The sequence below is a fragment of the Hippoglossus hippoglossus genome, chromosome 14, assembly GCF_009819705.1.
Source record: "Hippoglossus hippoglossus isolate fHipHip1 chromosome 14, fHipHip1.pri, whole genome shotgun sequence".
In the NCBI taxonomy this organism is placed as follows: domain Eukaryota; kingdom Metazoa; phylum Chordata; class Actinopteri; order Pleuronectiformes; family Pleuronectidae; genus Hippoglossus; species Hippoglossus hippoglossus.
Genome location: NC_047164.1, coordinates 4,501,254 through 4,520,631, shown reverse-complemented (window position 1 = coordinate 4,520,631; position 19,378 = coordinate 4,501,254). Strand labels below are relative to the sequence as shown.

General features: G+C 45.5%; 1 protein-coding gene across 2 annotated transcripts in view; it reads right to left on the bottom strand.

Moving 5' to 3' along the window:
* zbtb16a (zinc finger and BTB domain containing 16a) overlaps window positions 1–18,082 on the bottom strand; it is a 138,530-nt gene extending 120,448 nt beyond the window's left edge. The window contains exons 1-2 of one of the 2 annotated variants that reach the window (XM_034607167.1): window positions 17,856–18,082; window positions 13,318–14,641 (exon numbers count right to left, since the gene is read on the bottom strand). In XM_034607167.1, the coding sequence (XP_034463058.1) occupies window positions 13,318–14,552 (1,235 nt within the window). In that variant the 5' untranslated portion in view covers window positions 14,553–14,641; window positions 17,856–18,082. Of the gene's footprint in view, window positions 1–13,317; window positions 14,642–16,957; window positions 17,641–17,855 lie in introns of those variants that run through there. The other variant, XM_034607168.1, reaches the window with a different exon arrangement.
* Between the last annotated feature and the right edge of the window lie 1,296 nt (window positions 18,083–19,378).

Below are 19,378 nucleotides of genomic sequence, written 5' to 3'. Positions count from 1 at the left end.
GGTTTGGCCGAAGCCGCTGACCACTAGGGTTTGACAGGAGCCTTTGTGTTCTCCCAGGACAATAGGGGTGAGAGGTGGTGGTGGTGCAGTGGTGGTGGTGGGGGGTCACGGCAATCTCCCACACAGCGCCACCGCACCCCTTGCTTCATCTGTAAAGTCCTCGCCTGCTGACCTCTAACCCCTGCTGCCTTTGTCCAAGTCGAAATAATAAAATCTGTTCCGGCAAATGGATGCCAGAGAGGCCGCTGTCCGTATTGTACGTCTCTACTCGGCTCTTTTCTTCCTCCGTCCTCCCGACGCGGAAGGTCGACACTAAGATTACGGCCAGATTACGCTGGAGTCCCGCGGACAGATGGCGGCGGTTCCCTTTCTCGTGCAACTTCTCATTTCTTAATTAAAGGCAACCAACAGGAATTGGGTTGTAATGGATCGTATGGGATTAAGGTTGATAAATGTACTTAACAGTTTCAGAGTGGGCGTGCGGGTTGTAGTGTACGTCAGCCTAGTTTCAGAGCAGGATTCCTCAGGAAATATTGATTATTAGAGAATTGGATGTCACGTGAGAAGGAAGACGACTTCGCTAAGTGAATCTGAAGCATTAAGTTACAGCAGGTTGATGTAAAAAACTCTTTTTTTCACATGTTTCTTGAGCTTCTACAGCAGGTCAAGTTATACTGAGCGTATTTAGGTCACTGAGCCACTTCAGGACAATGAAGCGAGGATGGTGTTGAGTTTTCACTTTTCTCAGCTACACCCTGACAAGAGCAGCAAACAAAATAAAGTCCTCTACACTCCTGCTCTTTGTTTCTCATCCTTATTCCAGACGGGTTTTCCCTGATGTAAAATAAATCTCCAGACTTTTGAAGCAGGAGCATTTCTCCTCCCTAAAAAGAAAATCTTGCATAACGGATTGCAGAGATTTTTCTTCCATAAATAAACTGAGAAAAGTGCAGAAACCTGAGTTTTTTTACGTTATCTGATTCCTTTTTTTTTTTTTAAGTTCAGTAAATCCAAAACTTTCCATCAGTCAAAGTTAATTATTCAACTTTAAATCCACGCTGACGTCCCAACACACCTGATGATTCATAATTCTGAAATCCAAGTCACAATTATAAGAAAAAGTTTTATAACACATCATGTAAAACGATGTATTCTCTTTAATGACAAATGCCTTCAGGATATTAAGACACTTTGTAGAAGTGCTGATGCAACATCAGTGTTTTCGGAACAGATGAGAAAAAATTATATAACTTTTTTGGCACTTTTCTAATAGTAGCATAATTTTGTATTATAAAGACAGAAGAAGTAAAAGTTCTCAAACGTTAAATATCGATAAACAGAATCTAGAATTGGCAATTTCGTTGAATTGTATTGAAATTAAAAACAAAGAAAAAATTTAAATATATATATTTATAATTTGTGACTAGATGGTTGGTGTAAGTGTAATGTGATAAATACCAAATAGTCATCAGGGTTTGATACCCAACATTAATTATTTAATATACTCAATATAGTCAATCATGCATTGTGGTCTATTAAAAATACTGTGTCTAAGTTTCAGTTGACTTTTGCAAACTTTCCAACTCCAAGCAGCTGAATCAGTTAAATATTTTGTGTAGAAAGATTAAAAGTTTGCAACTATTTCAGATTTTCCTCATTTTTAATGCATAGAAATACGTAGAAAATCATTAAAATTACAATCTTGGTCGTAAAATTTTCAGATCCATTATTTCCCCTGTGTTCCCTCTGCTCAAACCAGACAGTACAGGTCGTTTGGTCATGTCACGTCACAGAAAACATTATGTTGAAGTCATCACTGTCGCCTATTCTCTCTCTCTGAAGCCTTTTCTTTCCCCCCTCGGGGCAGGAACCCCCCCCCCCAAAACCCACTGACAAAAGTCAGGTCTGTAACCCCTGCAGCCCCACCCCCGTGCTCTTTGACCTATAGTGGAGGCCTGGCTGAGCACAAACAGTGGTCGTCCCCTGAAGCCCCCACCGTCACCTCCACCTCCGCCACAGGCTCCTGTTTCACTCGGCCAATGAAAGGGCCTACTGTAAATAACAGGGGCCTGGTTGACCCGGGAGTTTATCTGGGCCTGAGACCCCTGCGTCCACCCTACTGTAACAGAGCCCGCCGCTCACAATAGACTCTCTCATGGGTGTTAGACTGTGGGCTCTTTCCCCTCTGTGCCCACTCAGAATGGGGATTAGAAAAAAAAAAAAAAAGGGCCCCTGTCAGGTCCTCGGAGGGGGTCAACCCCCTCCAAACCAGCATCACAACCCCATCCCACAGACACTTTAGCCTTTGTCCCCGTGTGAGACTTGGGAGCAGGGAAGGATGGAGGGAATGTGGAGGTGGAGCTACAGCCTGAGACCAATCACTCTGACAAAACGCTGGATCAAACTCACGGATCCAAACAGCATCAAAGCTCAAGTCTGTGCCGAAGCCACGGAGATCGTTTCAGATTCAGCGCTTTCCTTCTTCTCCACAACAACCTGGGGAAAAAAACCCACTCGATCCAGAAGGGAAGCACAATTAATCAATCATCAATCAATCACGTTTTTTAATTGTTTATCCCATATTCACAAACATCCTCTGCCCTCGACAAGTGTGAGGAAAACTACAAAAATAACAGACAGGCACATGTGTTTCCTCTCACAGGACGGACAGAAGGACAATGGACGTCTCTTGTAACATCGAGAAAAGATGGTGTCGGACATAAATGACGAGCTGCATCATTATTTAATTTTATACAAAAAGAAAATGTCTGACAGAGATAAATGGACACTTGTCAGTAATGATAGCATAAGTGAGTATAATGTATAAATGTTTATTACTTAGTGGTGAAATGATTGATTGATATATTGATGAGTCAATCGGCAAAACATTAATTTAAGCCGATTTTCCAAGGAAATGTTATTTCAAGCAATTTAACCATCAACATGGGAATTTGTTTTCTGACAATGTGCGGTCTAAACCATTGATACATTCATTAGGCAAATAAATAAACAATTACAATTTGTCAAATTGAATTTAATTACACTAAAATATTTGTTAGCTGCAGCTCTGGTTTAATCGTCCTCCTCAATCGTCAAATTTCAGATCTCTTGCTGGCTATGAGTAATGTGCGAGTAATATGAAGACGAGAGGGAAGAGAAATAAAGTGAAGATCAGTGATGATGATGATGAAACATCTTCACAGCGCTGTGTGTGTGTGTGTGTGAGGAAGAGAGAGAGAGAGAGAGGGAGATAGAGAGAGGAAGGTTTCGGGTCAGAGGCTAAGTGAAATATATCCCCACTCTGAGGCATGCAAGAGAGAGGATGCAGGAAGCTGAGGGCCAGAGATAAGGGCACAGACGTGGGCGATAAGCACCCAAACACCTGTTAGGGAAGCTCCAGCTTCTCGCCTCAGACCGACGCTTCACAGGAGGCAATAAAACACAAGCAGGGAAGGAAGGAGAAAAGTATATGAACAAAACCATCAGAGAGAAAACCGCCGCCGCCGCTGCTGCTTTTCTTTCCCAGAAGACGAGAGACGGCGGGTGAGGACTGCAGAGGGTGTCGGTGGCGAGTATGGGGCGGATGAAACTCCATCCTGTTTTACACCGTGCTTAATGGCAGATGGCGGGAGCCTACAGCATCATTTGTAAGGTCAGCGGCGAGACAGGAGTGGCAGAAATGATGCTGTTTGAGTCATGACATGTCAGAGCCCACCGCCTCAATGATCAGTCCAGGAAATGGAATGGCCTTTTTTTCTCTCCTCTCTTTCTCTTTACTATCCCACTCTCGCCTTTCAGGGCCCAGGGACAAACAGACCAACACAAAACAATCTGGGAGCGGTCAAGAGAGACCTTGGAGACGCCTGACAGTCAGGCAGTAAACAAGAGAGACAGGATTCATAACGTGTCAGGAGAGAAATTCATGGGATGATTATGGCGGCGAGGGGGGGGGGGGGGGAGACACCGTCTGACCGATTAAATGATGCTGGCCATCAAATAACTCGTCAGGGGCATTCTGGGAATTACGATGCCAATTAAAGACAGACTGATATGATTATAACGTGACGTTTTCCAGTGTTTGGTCCGTGTGATTAATGAGTCCGATCTTACAGGAAACAATATGAATCTCATCTTTTAATCACAATAATAAATGTTGTAATTTCAGGGCTCAGTCTGTGCTGTGACGACTATATTATATTTATTGTATTTTTGACTAAATTTCTGTTTTAGGCGAAAAAAGCTGTAAAAAAAAAGCTGAATTAAAATTAAATTAATTTATAGGGAGATAAACTTTATTGGACATGCAACTGAAGAGTTATAGTGCACAAACAAATTAAATGTTAATTATTTGTTATTATTTATTAATCTTTTTTTTTTAAATCAAATAGGTTGATGGTTTGTCAAAAAGTTATTGGGGAACTTTAAACGATACACATGAATTGCAGATACGGCCTGTGGCTCAGTTGGAAAATGTGTTATGTAATGTTAAAGATAAATATATTCAAGATTTGAGGCCAAGTTTTCAGGGACTTGAACTAAGAGTCGATTAGGAGCCAAAAATCTGGAGCCAAATATAACTTCATATTCTCAGTTGCACTTTTAGAGTCGTTTGACAAAATCTGAAACGTATAGAACAGAAACGGAAAATAGCAAAGTTCGTCTTTTTCCTGATGTAATGAAGAAATGTGTGTTTTATAGCAGAAGGTGAAACGAAGATGCAGATCTAGTAAAACTGGTCCACACTGTACTGGCTCTCCACGAAAAACCCTGAAACCCAGATTTTTAAATTTCAGAACATTCTGGTTCGTTTGAATCACATCTAATGAGGGAAATGTTCAAAACCGATAAAAAAATACACCAGAGTGGTTTTTTAAACACAGATCTGTTCGCCAACATTACACCCGGGCGACTTACACTGTTTTCAGACATTCCTGCTCTTCAAGCAGACAAATCTCCCTTCAGTTCAATCCCACCCCCACCTCGCATGCAGCCCGTGTGAGGGGGGGCGCCGGCCGTTCCATCATCAGCTCCCTGCCTCTGCTAATCTCTCTGGGCGTCTTCGGTCAGCAAATACATAAATCAATTATAGTTTTAAGCTTTATGCCATGATTTACCCAACTGATCCCTCCTGGATTACAGCGCAGCTTAAAACGTGTCGGTCGGGCGCTGAGGCTTCGAGTCGCCTTGACATTCATTGCACCCCCTGCCCACGACGCCCGGCGAGCAGCATGTCGGACGCCACATACACGGACGTGAGAGCGTTTTGAGCGGGGTGACGGGCAGATAGGCCGCTCGGCGATAACACCGTGACGTTCCTCCCCTGTAGTAGTAGTAAAATTGTTATTCCTTCGAGTGTTAACCCTGATAACCTAAATGTGTCAAAGGTCCACGGTCTAGACGGAGAGTGTTGATTAACCTGAGAAGGAGTCAGGTCTTTAAATCATTAACATGTAACACTACACGCTTGTGTGTCAAAATATGGAGGCACCGAATACTGCTCATTACAACAAGAGCAAATCCTCAAGACAGGGAAGAGACTGATTTCACACTGACACTGATAGAAATGTGAAATATAGAAATAATTAAATAATGACTCACTAATCAGGTGCTAGTGGCCAATAAATGTGTGTTCTCATAAATAAGTATAAAATAGTAGAACATGCACTAACTTTGGATTTGGCTACAAATGTAAACAATCAAATAAAATTGAAATACATTAACTACTACATGAGGTGGGATGTAGTGAAGTACATTTACTTAGTTGGGCTACTGTACCTTTTTTTTCATGTATCTGTACTTTATTTAAGTAGATTTATTTTTGGCTTACTTTCACTTTTACTCCACTGCGTATATCAACAAATATATGTATTTTTTTACTCCAATGTATTTTTTATGGGAGGGGGTGCATTCGGGAATAGAATACACTCACTTTACTTTCACTTGAGTACATTGTTGTCTCTTTATTTTCTACTTTTAACTCAGTAAAACGAGTACTTCCTCCACCACTGCGTACTATGACATATCTAGAAAAGTACTCTCGTATTTAATTAATGTTTGTGCAGATCCTGCGGAAAACACAAAATTTGGTATCTAATTAAAGCTAGAATCCTCAATTTTATCACATAACTAACAAGCTGTTTATGTGGCAGATTAAATCCCTTTGATTTGATATATTTTAACAGAAATATTTCCATCCTGCACATTTAATGTACGTATAGTGACAGAAGTGCAGCGTGTCTTCATTTAAAAAGCTGTGAATTTATGAATTCTCTATAAAGTGACCATATTAGCAGATGTTTTCACAAAAGCTTAAATGCATTTCTACTTTTTTTCCAGTTTTGTCCTCCAATCTCTCCAATCTAATCTGCCTGTTAACAAATTTGGCTCATGACCATCATCATCACAATGTTTGTGTTTTGGTCGATATTACGCAAAAACAGTTGGACAGAATCTCACGAAATTTGGTGGAAGGATGTGGTACGGGTCGGGGAGAAATCCATAAAATATTGGTACGGATCCGGTTCAAGGCTCGGATCGAGGATATTTTTCCCATAATTCATGGATCTAGGATGAAAAACGATTTAAACGATTCGACATGATGTCTTTTCACTGTAACATTAATTCTAACAAGCCGTTTATGAGCAGGTGTAGCTAACTCTCACTTCCACCTGTTGGGCCAACATGGTTCCTCTGCCTCTGAGCAGCGAGGTGGACTCAAACATCGCACATGTCGCCGCCCCGGCCTCAGTTTCCTACCTGAGAGCTCCTTTGTGACAGGTGACTGTGGGGAGAACGGGGGGTAATTTTTATGACCAGCTTCTTAGCGTGCTGGTATCACTCCATTGGGGCCCCTTGCCAATCTCTGGCAAACCATTCAAGTGGCAACAAAGAGGCTAATTAGAAGCTCTCTCGCTGGAAGCCCGCGGAGGGCTCTGGTTTGATACTTCCCAGGGAGGCTCGGGGGCCTCTGAGGTGGCGGTGGCAGCTTTTTCCACCCACACACACACACACACACACACACACACACACACACACACACACACACACACACACACACACACACACACACACACACACACACACACACACACACACACACACACACACACACACACACACACACACACACACACACAGGACATTTGTGAGCACACTTGGGTAGACCCTTTGGCTTCGGCACATTTGCTCATTGTGCCCGTCCTCCCTACGGTCCGCCAGAGCGATAGAATCAGAGCGGGGGAACCGACACATCTTCTTTCATGTGGCGGGGACCCAGAGAGGGGATGCTAATAGGATATCGATGGGATTAGAACCCAGAGCGTTCAGGTCCAGGAGAACAGAGGCAGGGCTCCATGAACTAGAACTAAAACCCACTCAGCTTTATGGCCAGATCATTCTAATTCTATTGACTTTTGCTTTTTTTAAATGGGAAAGGTGACAATGATGCATGCACTTTAATACAGTAGGAAAAGTGAAGAGGGTGTGTTTATTATGATAAAGGTCAAAAACACAAAGAATCCGCCGTCACACACACACACACACACACACACACATTGTGTATTCAGAGGGAAACAGTGGCACAACCTCATCCCCCCCCCCCTGCCAACACTTGCAGCAGCTTCTGGTGAGAGCAGATAGGCATCAGGAAGTTAAGGCCGATAACACATTTGCATGTCACCTGATAACTGGCTGTAATTAGTACTCCCGTTGAGCCCCCCCCAGCCACACACACAACAACAACAAAACAAAATAAAAACCCACTCACTCGCATGGACACACACACACACGGCCAACTTCCAGTACAGTATGTTATCCTTATCCCTCCCTCCAGACCGCAAGGCCCCCACGGGGACAAAGGATAGGGGGCCTCCGTGTGTTCGTTTCATGGCAGCCCCTGCCACACCGCATCAGCAAAGGCCACGTCTGCCGAGCGCTGTTAGCCACACAGAGGCAGCTGGTCGCGCCGAGTCAAGCTGCTAACTTTTATTGCGCAGGCACCTCCCTCCACTCTTATCTCAGGGAGGGAGGTGATCTAATCAGCCAACTGATTAGATCACCCTCCCTCCATTGCCATAGCCACTGTCTGGATGTTAAAGCCCCCCCCTCCCACTTCTCTTGGTGTTGCCCTTCTCTTTTTATCCCCCCCTCCCTCCCCTATACATAAAAAAGCATCCCAATTCTTTTTAAAAAGCAGCTTCACCACATGTGAGAAGGTGACTCGCTACCTGACGTCAGCACGTGACGGTAAAATGCTTGATGTGTAATACGGTGTGTGTTTGTGCACGCACGCACCTCCACGTGTGTGTGTGTGTGTGCAGTGAATTCCACATGATGTAGCCCCCTGTGTTAAGTCTTTAATCGATACATCTCCCTATCCTGACAGTAAGGACAGAGCCCAGATCTGAGATCAGAGCGATGGCGGTGTAAATCTTTACGGTTCAACCAGAGCCTTTTAAAGCCTGTCTATAATTGGGCCTCAGCCAGCAGCTGCCTCGGCTGCAGCCATCACCGTGGGCCCCGGTCAAGGCTTCAGTTCCTCGGGGGCATAAACAAACCCTGCACCTCCAATAAGGGCAGAAGAAGAGGCACCTGTGTGAGGATAAAGAGGAAGACGAGGTGGCAGCCAGACTTGAATAAGCCCTCTGTCTGTGGTTTGGGTTTTTCTTGGAGAGGGTTTCTCTTTCTTTCTTTTTTTGTTGAGTGAGGCTTTTTTGTGCCATTGGATTATTACACCAACATGTACTGTACCTCTGAGTGCAAGTCGGGAGGACTTAGCTCACTGAGTGATTTCAAATAGAGGGTAATCCACTGCCATGTAATAGAAGCTTTGTTGCTGGGCTGCTTTCAGGAAACTGCAGGGAAATGCTTGCAGTTTAACAGGTTGGGATCAGAAGCTCGCTGCTGCTTTGGTTTTAGTGTATTGAGTCATTTTTATTTTAGGCCAGAGTTGATGTACAGTATCCAGAAAGATGATACAGCGAATATCTGACAACAAGTGTGCATCACTTCTACAAACAGCCAGAAACATTCTCCTTTTCACTTCCTTTAAGTTGAGCGGGGGAAGCTACCACAGTTATCTGATAAGGGAGACGTGCACATGTACTTGTTGCACATTCTGCATTAGGTGTGTGTACATTGATGCCTGCTGCAACACTTGCACACTGGAAATTAAAATGCAATCTCCAAATGAGATGCACGCTTGTAGATTTTGGAAGAAAATGCACTGATGCCTGATGGAATTAAAGTCACGCAAACCCTCGTGGCACCGAGGATGTTGAAAAAGAAAAATCTCCCTCACAGTTTCTGATCTCTCTGAGCCTTTCAGACAGCTGCTGAATTAGATATTAAACCGAGAAAGAATAAATATTGAAAAGTTGCTGCTATTTCATCGAAAGACTTTGTCTTCACGTGGCCTGTGTTGCTCCTGACGAGTGTCTCACTGTAGGACATCACCGGCGTCTGACGAGAGCAGAACCACTGAACCATCCTCCCTTCTTTAAGGTCCACCCAGCAGCCCTCGTGTTGCACGGTCCCCTGAACCCAACCACCCTGCTGCTCACGGTGTGAATGTATAGTAAGAAAACCGGTGGTTAATGGTTGATAGCGGCCAAAGCACACAAGTGTCAGGGTGGAGGGAATCAACTCGTACGCCTTCCACCGGTCTCGCGGCGATGTGCAAGGTATGTGTGCGTGTGTGCGTGTGTGTGCATACATCGTTATCACCTGCAACAAACGCTATGGGCCGCTATCTGGGCTCAATCTGCTCTTGGTTTACTGAGGAGGAGTGCCAAGGGTTATCTGTCCCTCTCTGATATGCACAGATAAGAGCCTTGGGCCCGCTGTTTAAACACCTGGGGCCGGGGGTATTGGAGCGCCCTCCGTCCCCCCTCTGCCACAAAAGGAGAGGAAATGGAAGAGCAAACGCCGGCTGCCGGCTGCTGCTGCTGATGAAGAGGGGAATGTGTGTGAGAAGTAATGAACACAGGAGTGTGTGCGCGTGCTGAGGTTAATGCAGGGGTGATTATCCCCCCCCCCCCCCCCTACTCTCCCCCTGCTTACCCCAATACTTTAATCAATAATAAGAATAACAGGAGCAGGAACAGAGAGGCAGCGATGCTTTGACTTGTCTCAATCATGCACACCACCCCCCCCCCCCTCTCTCTGCCCTTTCAGAAAACCCTTTTTTCCGTGCTATGAAAAGACAGAGTTAAAGCATTGATGGTTTTCAGTAATGTTTAACGGCTATATGTTGGAAAAGCGCTCCTTTAAAATAGGCTCTTTTTTCACTTATGTGATGTACATTACAGCGAGGGTCAGTCATTTGCATGAGAATGGACGATTAAGTGAAAGAGATAAACCCAAGGCTAGTTCCCGTGAATTGGATGCTGTGTTTGGAATACCAAGCAGTGGAGGGTTTTTTTCTTTCCTCCCTGCTCCTCAGCCTCTGCAGAATTAGCCCCCTGCATCATGCATTTATTTTCCCAATAATCACTCAGGCCTTTCCTGTGTTGATTATTTTCTCAGTGCAAGGGTTACTAAAATATTGCTGTAATCCTGTCTCCCCAAAGCTGCGAGCGCGCTCACCCTGGGCTTCCTCTAGGAAATAAATCCTGGGCTTGTCAGTGGGGAAGTGGTGGTGTGGACTGCTGGAGGAGAGACGCAGGGGAGAAGTTGTTGTTGGTCAGACGGGGATTGCTTAGATTCGGTAAACTGACCCTCAGGCACCTATGAAGTGTGGCCCTTATTTAGTTTTATACATTTCTCTGGAAGGTTACTCCGAAATAAGGCTGTGCATCATTTGAAATCTATCACTTTCAGCACCGATACGCTGCCTAATTTTCACCACAGGTCCCAAAACAACAGATTTATAAAATATTAACTGTTGTCTAAATATATGAAAGCAGCCATACAAGTAAATTAGATTCGATTAAGGGGTGATCTGATTAAAAATGCACAATTTAATGAATTAAATTAGGAAATTAAGCCCTTTACTTCAAGGTTTTTTTCCACATCTTATCAGCACATGTTTCTCGTGTCCCATGGGAGACTCCTCGCAGACCACTTGTGGAGCACAAACACAAAGCAGTCAGTCTGCGTGGGTGTTTTTTTATGATATAATCCAGGGCACAGAGGAATGAAAGGGAGCAAAGACTAAATTTATACAGGAAGTGGGTACTTTCGGGTGCATTCATTTCAACATAGACACACGCACACAGACACCTCACACCAATGACCTGCGCCACATCTGGAAACAATTACGCTCATGTTTGACTTGACCTGCTTGCACCACGTGAACTCTGCCAACTTCTTTTTTTTTTTTTATGTGTTTGTTGCCGAGGCAGTGAGTGACCCTGACACAGAGGCGGTGGGGAAATGACGTGTAATTAGTCAGAGGGAACACGACTCCGCTCGTCTGAAATAAAACATCTTGTATTCACATCAAAAGAATCAGCACCTTGACAGGCCAGACACCCAAAAATAAAAGAGAGAGAGAGAGAGAGAGAGAGAGAGAGAGAGAGAGAGAGAGAGAGAGAGAGAGAGAGAGAGAGAACAGACTTGATTTGCTATCAAATGACCCACACTGGAATTTGTGAGGACACGAGGAGCGTCTGAATTATCAAGCATCTCAGGGAAGCACAGCAGACCTTTCATGTGCGGATGGCAGAGCAGGCAGCGGATGATGCAATGTTTGATTTCTGCACTTCAGGAGGCTTTCAGGACAGCACGTACAATATTAAACAGTGTCGTGTCGGTGTATCAACCAGTCTAAATTAACCCATTAGTATGCTATGGGGCGAGGCGGCAAGATCAATGCATGAAACAGTTTGGAAATCTCCTTTGATACAAGATTTCCCAGCTTGAGCGAATTGATGAAATTCCTCTTGAAACGCAGGCAACCATTTCACACGCCAGACTTTTTTCTCAAGACAGAGACGAGTGTAGCCTGTCCTTTAACACAGCGACGCCACATTACTGCATCACTCACAGGAGCTGGAGAGCGTTTTGGAAGCTGTTGTCGAAGCCCTTCGAACGCAGCTCGGGTAATTCAAACAAAGATTAATAATGTCGGACCGTGGCGAAACGCCTGTTTTATCCCATGAATAATGAGCTCTGATCAATAGCGAGCACTCTTTGTGTCAACACCACGAAACTGCAAAGTAACTGACTGACGCAACGGACCAGCCAAATAAAAAAATCACTGCACAATGAGATTACTTCAAAACTGCAAACAAAGGACACCTCTCTTCGGGGTAATAGCCATTCTGCAATATTCAGTATTTTTATGAGACGAGACCAAATCTGATTTAGAAGCGGAGAAGCTTGGGACTGGATCAGCGCAGCTCTTGGCCGTGCATACCAAGATACCGGCTAGGGCACAAGGGGATGGGTGATTGGGTTCAAATCCTCATGTGAACTTTAGCCACAGCGCATTCCGATTGATTTAAACAAACATTGCAAGGTGAGAAGGTGGCTCTCAAGGTAAGAACAAGGCCTCTGGGTAAAAAATGAACAAAAGAACTGTGACAGTGCAAAAACCCCACAAAGAAGTGATGCAAGTACATTCCACAAGACTGATAATAAAAAGTCTGAAAGATGCAGAGGTGCAGAGGTGCTGACCTATGACATGAAGCTTTGAGGGAAGTTTGGAAAGAGTCTACAGGTTAGTTCCAGTGTTCAGACTGAGGTTTCCAGGCCTTGAGATCTATTTCTATTGCCTGATTGAAACAGCGCTGTGCTGGTTTACCACCACTCCCCTTGTCCCTTGTCCCTGAGCCCAGGTTCAGCACTCATATCCTGGGCTGACCGCTTACGCCAATTATCAAGCTAATAAGGGCCCCCCCCCTTGGGCAGTTATGAGAAGGGGGAGGAGAGCGGGTCTGGGATAAGGGGGTATCAATCTGGTAAGTGTGTTATAGCTGCCACCCACAATTTGTAAGGTGTGAGTTAGTGTCCTAGACTGTGTTTCCTGGGCCTGGACGTTATTAAAGGGGAGGATCTCAGGAAACAGAACTTAGGTCTGTGTCACTTACTCAAATCACAGAGATTCAAAATGACAACATTTTCCAAAAAAGGCACAAACTGGTGACATACAACCGAGAAAGGTTTAAAACCAAGTCACTGTTCCCCACAACAATCATGGAACTAATATGTACGATCCGTGTACAAACATCCTGATTAAATATGACTTTCGATTTCAGTTTCACATAAACAAAACCACGTCTAAGAAATCTAGAATCAACCATTAGAATTGATTCATTGAAAAACATTGTACATTTCAAGGCCAAGACAATTAGTGAGTAGAGAACTTTGTCTTACCTGTGCTGCTCCACGGAGTCGTTGTCTGGCAGCTCTACACCGCAAACATTGCAGCGTTCGTGCTGGTTCCTGCCGTCTGGTTTCAGGCCCACCGCCAGCTCCCCGAGCTTGCTGAAGAATTCTCTCTGGATGAAGCTCTGAGGCAGGAGGGCCCCGTAGGCACTGAAGTCCATAGACATAGCCAGGGCCGGGGACATGGGGAGAGCGGAGGCCATGGACGCCGGCATGGACATCATGGCATCTGATTTGTGATTGACAGGTAGGGCGTACAGCGAGGCCAGGTGTTTCTCCGTCATTCCAGCCATCGCCTCCAACCCCATCTGACTGACTTCAGCATGGTGGTCGCCCATGCCGTCATCACGGACGTAGTGCAGCTCACGGGCGCTGGTGATCACGCTGCTCCTGGTCGGTGTGCCGGGACCGTCTCGGTTCCTGTCCTCGCCGCTTCGCTCTCCATTGCTGGAGGCGCTGGACTCCATGTTCAAATGGCTGTCGTGGCCATTGCCGCCCATGTCCACTTGCATCATCTCAGTCTTGATCTCAGTCATCAGGTGGTGGGCGTTGGCATGGACAAGTTGTTCGGCAGAAAAGCCCTGCTGGAGCAGAGACTGGCCGATGCTCATCAGGCTGTCCACAGCAGCTTTGGTGGGACTCAGGCTGGAGACGCTGAAGGAGGTGGACACCGAGGGACTCTGGTCCACCATCCCAGACAGGGAGACTTGCTGGGAAGCTGTCAGATAGGGATTCACCATGGAATGTTGTTTAGAGTTCTTGGCTCCGTTGTGGCCTTTGCGCTCTTCATCCTCCTCTGTGCTTCCGTCATTAGCATTTACCTCGACGTCGTTCTCATCCGAGGACTGGATGGTTTCCAGGATCTTGAGACATTGCTCCTCCAAATACTCGATCTCCAGGATCTCGGCTGCATACAGGAGGTCGTCCAGGTCCTCCACCTTGGCCTGTAGCGTGGCAGTGTAAGCATACTCCAAAATCTGCTGAAAAGTCTTTGGTGAAAGAAAGTCCAGGGTGTAATGCTGGCTGTTGCGGTGGAAGAGGATCTCGAACATTTTGCTGGTGCAGGCGAGCACGGTCCGGTGAGCGTGGAACTCCTGAGTGTCTACCATGATGACCACGTCGCACAGGGTCCCGGCCAGACGCATCTGGTTGGCCTTCTGCAGCAGGGCAGTGGGGTGGTTGGGGTTCTGGAGCTGGATCACACCCATCTTAGTTAAATCCATTTTGTCGATGCAGTCCACGAGGCCGACTCATGAGGCTCGCCTTCCCCGCTCCGCAGTGTTTTTAGCTATCTTTGTAAACAAGATGAAACCTGAGTGGAGACAGAATGAAAAGGAAAATCAGCAAAGTTTTTCCACACTAAACCTCTTAAAGTCTTCAAAATCCAACAATTGCTCTCCTCTTTTTTTTTTGGGGGGGGGGGGGGGGTCAAAAATTGAATAAACAAATTTAATTCTAATTAATCTCCGTCGTCTTTCACAAAAGAACATTCGACGATTAAATGTTGACAATGACAATGAAATTAATTTGTCAATAAAGTCACCGTTTTTCTAAATGGAAAAATGTGAAATCAGTGGAGTTGCAAATTGCACACATCCTGCAGGGACGGTAAACGCTCTGCGGCGGCGGCATTGTTCTTAAAAATCTGTGAATAGTATTGACTGTATATTTCTGAGGGGGGTAGACAAATTGTGTGCCGTCCAACAGGCTCACCCATGCATACCAATCAGTCCAACATATGCCACGTTAAAGAGACGTCTTCATTTTGGTTATCTGACGGGGGACGTACACCAGTTAAACAAGTGGGAATTGTGGGATTTTTTTCTTTTTCTTTTTCCAGTGCTGCTTCGGCTCACAAAGACCGTCAGCAGCCTTTTCTGAAATTAAATAGCATCTTACTCAGTATTCCCATCACAGACAGGGGAGTGGGGGGGGGGGAGAAGCAGGGAGCAGCGGCCAGAAATGGGTGGAAAGGAAAGCAGGATGAGGCAAAAGCAACACACACACTAACACACACACACACAACACAACACAGCCTCTGCTCACAGTCACTAGTGTCCAAAATCCCACATGATTTGTCTCTGTGACAGTTGTTAACTTGATTATTCGAGTCAACAGCGCGACGTGTTGCTCCGGCACATCACAAACTCTGACCTGCGCTGAAATAACAAAAGGGCTCACATTTAATTGGTTTATGTGGATTTTAAAAAGGAACGATCATCTCTGTGACTCGTGTTGACACACTCGGCTTAGCTGGAAAAGGTGTTTGTCCACCTGATATTGTGGATTACAAATCATAATAGCCACGTCTTTGCAGTACATGTATTAGAATTGCATGAATGAATGACTAAAAAAGCCAAGTGCCTCCATTGACCCACATTCTGGATGAGATCATTGACGGACAGTTTTTTGTCTCCTCAATCAAGTCAATGTGTCCAGTCTATTGTGACTCGGTGCTTTTATTCTGATAGGGAATTGCTTTCATAATCATTTTAGAAAAACTGTTTGTCAAAAAAAAAAGCTTTATTTTTCTTTCAACAAATCAACAGGAGAAGTTTCTTAACATTTCTTTTTCCTTCCTCAATAAAAAAGGCACAGAGAGAGAAATACGAGCCCTGCAACAAGAGGTTTTTAAAAAAACAATAATCTACAAGTTCCCAACCAAAGAATTCCGTGTAAATCGGCTGTTATTTGCGTTAAGGGTCATGGAGAATAAATAACCCTGTTGGGTCACTGGACAGTTTGTCTTTTTCGGAGGGGGGGAACACATTGACGAGATCGATATGTGAAAGGTAATGATGAAACCCCGGGTTCTCACTCAACTCTGCAGCCTCTCAGTCAACAGAGGTCACACACCCACCACCAGACACTATCTTTATTACAGGTGAGCCAATATATATATATATAGCTGCGATTTATGGCCCCGTCAATGATCAATGCTTGTTGCGCTCTGCAGGTTTCACACGATGCAAAGTTGCACGTTCGTGGGGGGGACTTAATCATACAAAATAAAAATAAAAAAAAGGCACATGGAAGCTGCATGCGTGCGTCTAGACAGCGTTAATATCAGCCAGACGCACCAGACAAATTATACACAGCGTTATGCATTATGCAAAAAAAACACCACCACGCTCTACATTAAGTACATTAAACCGGGAGAGATGCTCTCCCCGGAGGACAATGCAGACCGCTGACAATAACCACATTAGGGGCCGACTTCACAGAGAAGCAGCGGAATCAATCCGATCACGAGTTGTCTGCCATCGCGCGCCTTGGAGACCCAGCCACAACAAGAATAAACAGCGTTCAATATTCCAGACCATGAGCCGCACTGACAACACGCGGGTGCGGGGAGAGCAACACACACACACACTGACACAACAAAAAAAAATGGCACAACCCGGAGAGACACACACACACACACATACAAAATAAAAGTGTTCACGCAGATGTAACCGCTTCAATCCGAGGAACGCACAGGTGGACTTTGTTTGAGGCGAATCGTGGCTGCGCACAATCACGCGTGGAGCTGCCCGAAGGAGACACAGGGAAAAAAATATAAAAGAAGTGAAAAGGTGGAGGAAGATCACACACAGTGTCGATAACAAATCAATTTGCCGTTCCCCACCTCACAATTTGCTGCTGCGCATGCGACCCCCGGGACGATTATTGGCAACCGATCACAACCTCCAGGTCCCTGTCAGTCAACCAATCAATCAATCAATCAGTCTCCGTGCGTGTGACTGTACAGTGACGGGATTCGGGTTTGTTTCGCGTGTGTGGTGGGGGGGGGGGGACCAATGTCTCCCGGTCCTCACCGTGATGTCATCACGGCCAAATGAGCCACACACTGGTGCGTCTGGAGACACAAGGACGCGCCGGCTGCTGTCTACAAAGGAAAATGCGTAATTTCCATCAAAAACGAAAAACGTACGCGATTTCTCCGGCGGAGTCACACGGAGCGAGGCGTCATGTGTCGTCTGGCTCCCGGTGAAAGAGCCCAGACCTCACGTCCTCTGGCTGCGATCTCCGGCATACTAACACCACACCGAGAGAGAGAGAGGGAGAGAGAGAGAGGAGAGAGGAGAGGGGGGTGGGGGGGTTGCGTCAACCTTAACATCTCTACAATACGCGACCGTGCGTAAATGCAAACTTCAACACCTTGCAGCGGCGACCAGGTGAACACTTGTTCCCCACCGAGCGCTCCGCCGCGCGGGTCCAACTTGCGTGCCAAAGTCGCGTTCGCTGCTAACTTCAGCGTGAGGTTGAACGAGGACAAGCGAAACGGGGGGTTGAAAGAAGCGTCCGTCCCCCCCCCCCTCTACACACACACACACACACACTCACACACTCCGCGCTGCAGACACGCATCCAAACATCCATATGGTGAATGAAAGTGCGCAGAGAAAACAGTGGCACACGCATGCAGAGTAGTGGCGGCGGCGGCGGCGGCTCGGGCACTTGTCGCCGGGGGAAAGGAGAGGGGGAACCGCGGCTCCGCTCCAGCTCCCGGCTGCGGTACTCACCCTCCAAGTTGCGCCCGTGTGTGCGTGTGGACTCCGGCTGGTGAAGCGGGGATCGGGGCGCTACAGCATAGTCAGTTCAGTTCGCAGGACCCGCTCTCTCTCAACACGCACTAACTCCTTTCTTCTCTCGCCTTAGCAAATCATCACGGCGCTGACGTCAACGCAGCCAGTCAGCCAGACGAGCAGCCGGCGCTGCGCTCCAGTCCGTACAAACACTGAGAAAGTGAGACACCTAGGGGGCTGTCTCATGTCAAGCGGCTGCCTCGGCAGGCGGCGGTGGCGGGGAAAGGTGAGCCCCACCCCCCCCCCACCTCCTCTCCTCCATCCATCCATCCTTTCATCCATCCCTTCATCCATCCGTCCATCCCTCCAGCTGTTTGAATGCACATGTTATTCCCCAAACTCCAGCCATGCAGGGGCTCGCTTCATAGTTTGATGGCCCTATTGAGGTTGAGTGAAGTAGGAGAAAGGTTCCCCCCCCCTCCTCCTCCCCAAAACCGAAACCCATTTTCAATTTAGTCAAAGTGTTTTATTGGAAGCACAGATATGAGTGCAAATGTTAGTCCGTGACGAAAGTTATACTGAAGGCTCCTTTTTAAATTAACACATAAATAACTTGAATATTCCAAAAAATCAGTCATGCAAAATCCTGATGGTTGCAGATTATAATCATTTCCCACTAAATTACAGTTTAATCACATTTTTTTTTACGCCCTGTTACGTTTATTTTCTCCTTGAATCAACAAGTTCTCATTTCAAACTACTACCTCTTTGTTTAATCTGCCAACAGAACTTTAAAGAACTGCTCAAATCATGAAATGACAAGTAAAGGATTATCTAACGTTCTATTCTTCTCTACTTCTTTAATTTTCTTTTCAACATTTAACAGAAGGAGAAGTTTCTAAACACATCTTCTCCTTCCTCTCAGCCAGAGAACAATACAGGCACAGAGAGGGGGAGTCAGCCCTGCAACAAGAAAATCCCTTTAGTAAATAAATAAATAATATATCACTTCAAACGCCTGCAATCATAAAGATCAGTATATGTTTGGAATATTTAAAAAATAATCAAAATCATGCAAAAACAGTTGCAGATTATAGGCCACAAAATCATTTTACACTAAATTACAGTTTCTTTAAAACAATTAATTGTCTTAGTGTTTTATAAACTTTTTATACTAAATGGTGCACGGCTCCTACGTCCTGTTAAGTTTCTTTTCTCCTTGAATCAACAAGTTCTCATTTCATGCTTTTAATTATTATTTATAAATCTGCCAATTGAACTTTAAAGAACTGCAAAATCCTGAAGTGAGAAGTAAAGGATTATCTAAAGCCAACAGTTTAGTAGATACGAAGGGAATTGTAGTATTGAATTCAAGCACATGTTGTCAGTGTTGAATCTGGAGAGAAGCATCCACATAAGAAATCCCAGTGACGTCGTGGTCACGTGACAAACCTGTAGTGTTTCTTAGGGCCTGGTCCCACGTACACAACTGTGAAGTGGATATTACAGGTCAGAGTTCA